Source organism: Triticum aestivum, chromosome 1D (genome assembly GCF_018294505.1).
Source record: "Triticum aestivum cultivar Chinese Spring chromosome 1D, IWGSC CS RefSeq v2.1, whole genome shotgun sequence".
NCBI classification, from domain to species: Eukaryota; Viridiplantae; Streptophyta; class Magnoliopsida; order Poales; family Poaceae; genus Triticum; species Triticum aestivum.
In genome coordinates, this window is record NC_057796.1 from 386,651,887 (window position 1) to 386,656,057 (window position 4,171).

The 4,171-nt window shown below is 52.9% G+C and overlaps 1 protein-coding gene across 1 annotated transcript; it reads right to left on the reverse strand.

The window, feature by feature from the left end:
* Positions 1 to 2,436: 2,436 nt before the first annotated feature.
* On the reverse strand, positions 2,437 to 3,937 carry LOC123170563 (probable membrane-associated kinase regulator 4). Its single transcript, XM_044588425.1, has one exon. The coding sequence runs from the start codon at positions 3,667 to 3,669 to the stop codon at positions 2,557 to 2,559; it is 1,113 nt and encodes a 370-aa protein (XP_044444360.1). The 5' UTR covers positions 3,670 to 3,937; the 3' UTR covers positions 2,437 to 2,556.
* Positions 3,938 to 4,171: the final 234 nt, after the last annotated feature.

The window sequence follows — 4,171 nt, forward strand, 5'->3', positions numbered from 1 at the left end:
AAACCACCAAAGATAGATCCGCCGAAGACACACCTCCACACGCCCACCAACGATGCTAGATGCACCGCCGGAACGGGGCTAGACGGCGAGACCTTTATTCCATCTTCAGGGAGCCGCCACCGTCTCGTCTTCCTGAGCAGGACACAAACCCTAGCAAAAATGAAAGAAACGACTAAAAACGGAGCCCTCCCGCCGGCCTTTGCCGAGATCCACCGCGCCCCCATGGCCCTAGGGCCACCGGAGAGGAGGCGGACCTGCGGCGGCGCCGGCGGGAGGCAGAAACCCTAGCTTTTTATTAGAGGAGGAGGAGGCGACGGCTGTGGGCTTCTATTGGTAGTATTATTTACTTAAAAGATGAGCATGATATTGGTATTGGCTACATACTTATATTTTTTGAAAAGAATTAGTGTTCTTCGCAATTTCTTTACGGCATCTCCGCGCTCAAAGCGACGGAGCAGGGTTGTTATTTTATCGCCGAGTGGGATCCCGCTGATCTGATTTAATGCAGCCAAGATGGTGACAAGCATATGCGGGGCTCTTTATGCGGCATCATTGGCAGCCTGGTGCGCTGCCGATTTGCATTTTATTTAACTATTTCTGGTCTGGTTTCAACATCATGTGTAGCTTAAGCCAAGCTATGAGAATATGTTCCCACCTTGGATTGCAGTGTCAAAGAAGACTTGGTTTTTATCTGGCAGCTGTGATGTGGGCTAGCTGATCTTGTCTGTTGAATTGCAGCTTAGCACGAGTAAAATATGCCAATCTGGCCCCTGTTTTCTGCATTGCACTTGTTCTATTCAACTGTACTATCTTTAAAAACTATGTCAATATCTAACAATGGTATGAAAGCACTTAGTTCATGTTCATCAGCTGAACCGGTTTAAGTAGTAAGCAACTTTGGCCCACTACCTTACTGTTCCTATTTATTTCATTACCCTTCCATGTTGAGCAATTGTTAACTTCAAAAGAAAGTTGGTCCACTAACTTCAGTTTTTTCCTTCATTTCATTATCCTTGTATGCAGGGCAATAGCTAAAATACTTGACAAAATTGCTGAGCAGTTAACTATACATTGCTCATGTTGCCTCTCAAGGAACAATGGAGCAAGAGTGGCCCTCCTCACATACAAGCATTCATGTGGAAAGGTGCTAATCCACTTCCAATCCGTGGAGCCGCCGTATCAATCAGCATGCCCTTGTTTACGCACCATGTTTCCCTGTACCAGGAGATCCGACCATGGCGGCTCGGACATGGACGGGACAGCCATTGATGGAAACAAAAAAGCTCCGTGTGCCTCCTCCATTGTCCATGCTTGTTCCCTTGATTAGTTGATTGTGCTTAGCTTTAAAGACGAGCATGGTGTTAGTATTGGCAACCACTAATACATATATTTTTTATAAAGGGTGTTTTATTACTTAAATGGTTTAAGCATTACACCAAGCCTCTGCATAATTAAAATGTACGCAACCATAATCAAGTTCACGTTTCAAAAAAGAAGAAGAGCAAAATACAAGTAATCATGTGGAGACTGCTAGCGCCTAAGTGGTAAGAGGGTCAATCCAAAGATCATGTTGCCACCCATACCAAGTAAAAATATCCCTCGTCATGGCCTCCAAACATGTACACACCTTCGTAAATATTCTTAATTCTTCACATATTGTAGAGACGACCACTAATACATATGCTGATGTAGTGGGATTAAATCGAGCCCTTTGTAGTTTGCAAGTTTTGTGTGTCGGCCACTGGAGCTCGGCCTCTCCTTGAAACAAGATACTCTGCTCTCGTAGTGTAGTATTATTATTATTTTTTGCTTTCGCGCACATGCATGGTGTATATGTATGTATGATCCACCGTGGCCTGGATCCAGATTAACTAATGGCATGAAATCAAAGTGTCAGAGAGGAATCAGGCTTCACTTGGCTCTGCCTATGATGCTCTTGTCAGGCCGCATGATGGTGGATTGATGGTATATTCATGCCTTGCTAGTAGTAGTAGTATCTTTGATCGTACCTTCAAATGATTCTGTGAAAAGCGTGCGATCTTTGCTTTGGCCTGTCATATCTTCGTGCCACGGCGCTAAGATGAATTTACAGTCTATAATCTCCGAAGAAATGCAAGCAGTGGGGAATAATAATATATGGAGGTCATTTTCACACTCGTAAGACTTCTGGGGGCGCTAAGATCGACTGATACGTGCCGACTGCAAATATATATGATATGATCTCTCGATGAAATTATGCGCTTGACTTTGTGATCTCTTCTTAGGTCTCATTCTCTTATTTTTAAGCTGCAGCATATGCTTCTTGTCTTGCACTTGCACTAAACAGATGTTGTTTCGTGGTTAACAATTACCATACTGCAAGGAGAAAAATTAAGAGTCAGAAAAAGAATCTACTCGTACTAATCAGATGTGGTTTAGTGATTCAGGGTCAGTTGATTTGAGCAACACCATCGTGACACCAGCACAAGTCTCAACGCCACAAAATTTCCAGAATGCATCATTTCATACACCATTGTACACATTCAACGTTCATCACGGCACCGACAGTGGCGACGATCATCCGCTGCAGATCTCGATGAGCTCGTCGTGGCCCTCGGACTCCGCGGCGACCTTGGACGCCGCCGACGACGACAGGAACCGGAACCCGGCGTCGCTGGCGCTCTTCCGCACCGAGGCCAGCTGCTGGGACTTCTTGCAGTAGGCGATGAGCCCCTGGATGGGGTTCTCCGCCTCCGAGCTCGCGCTGCTGCTCCTCCTCAGCGCCGGCGCCCCCGTCCCCGCGCCGTCGGAGTCGCTCGAGCACCGGACCGACGACGAGGTGGAGGACTTGGACGAGGAGGACGTCGATGAGCACGACGACGACGACGGAGGCGCCGGCGCGGGGGACGTCTTGCTCGACGCGGAGTACCGGACGACGACGCTGGAGAAGGACCTCCGGTGCCCGGCGCGGCCGCCGCCGCCGCCGCTCTGCTCGGTGATGCACCTGTTGCTTCTGATGTGGCCGAACGGGTTCTTCCTCCACACCCGGGGGTGGTGGCCATGGCTATGGCCATGTCCGTGACCGGAGAGGTCCTTTCCGCCCAGACCGTTCTTGTCGTCGCCGCCGGCTCCCGCCTGCTTCCCGGCGAACATGGTCTTGAGGTAAGCCTTGGAGGCCTTGAGCTGGCGGCCGAGGTTGAGCTGCCTGACGAACCGGAGCCTCCTGGACCAGGGCTTCCTCTCGCCGCCGGCCGCCGACGCGGCGTCGTCGTCGTCGGCGAGAGCCATGCCGGCCGCGTACTCCCGGAAGAACTCCTCCACGTTGAGCTCCCCGCTCACGAAGCACGAGTTGGCCGGCGACACGCCGCGGGAGCGCTCGCAGGGCGTGGCGGGGGCGGTGCTCACGGCGAGGCCGCCGAGCCGCGGCCCGGCCCGGCCCCGGACGGCGCCGTCGAGGAGGAGCTCCTCGACCATCTGGACGCGCGGCGGCATGTGCAGCGGCAGCAGCTTGCCCTTGTAGAAGAGCTCGTCGGCCGGCGACGCCAGCGGCGGCTGCCCCGACCTGTCCAGCGGCGCCGACATGTGGAAGTGGAACTCGAACTCCCTCCCCACCGCCGGGCTCAGGTCCATGTCGATGTACTCCTCCTCCAGCCCGTCCCCGTGGGCCTCCTCCCCTCGCCTGCTCGCCATCGTCAACCCTCGCCCTGTATAAGCTTGGTGGTGGTCTGGTGACCTCGCCTCACTTCACTCCGCTGCTTCTCGGCGCTCGCTGGGACGGATGGGCAGAAATGGCAGTGGCAACCATGGGCGGGGGCGCTCTTATACCCGAGCTTTGTCCCGGGGGAGGTGGGTGCCCAGCAAACTAAACTACCATTGCTGTCCGCATGATCTGAGTCTTGTTTGCATCCTGTGCGTACGTCCCGGCAAGCAGCGATGCTCTGGTGCTTTGTTTGCTCACTGTCTGTCTCGGCCGAGCACGCACTGCTCGGTCTCTGGCTTTATCCGTGTCGTGCTGCCCCCCTCCACGCGTTGCGTTGCTCTTTTCCCTCGAGGGAAAATCGGCTTTGGCGGTCGGACAAGTACCGCCACCAGTGACTGATTACTCGATTAGGGCTCCTCTTTTCTTTTGCTTTCGCCTTCCCTCCGCCCCCCTCTCTCCGCTCCTCCACGCTTTTCTTCTTTACATGCATGG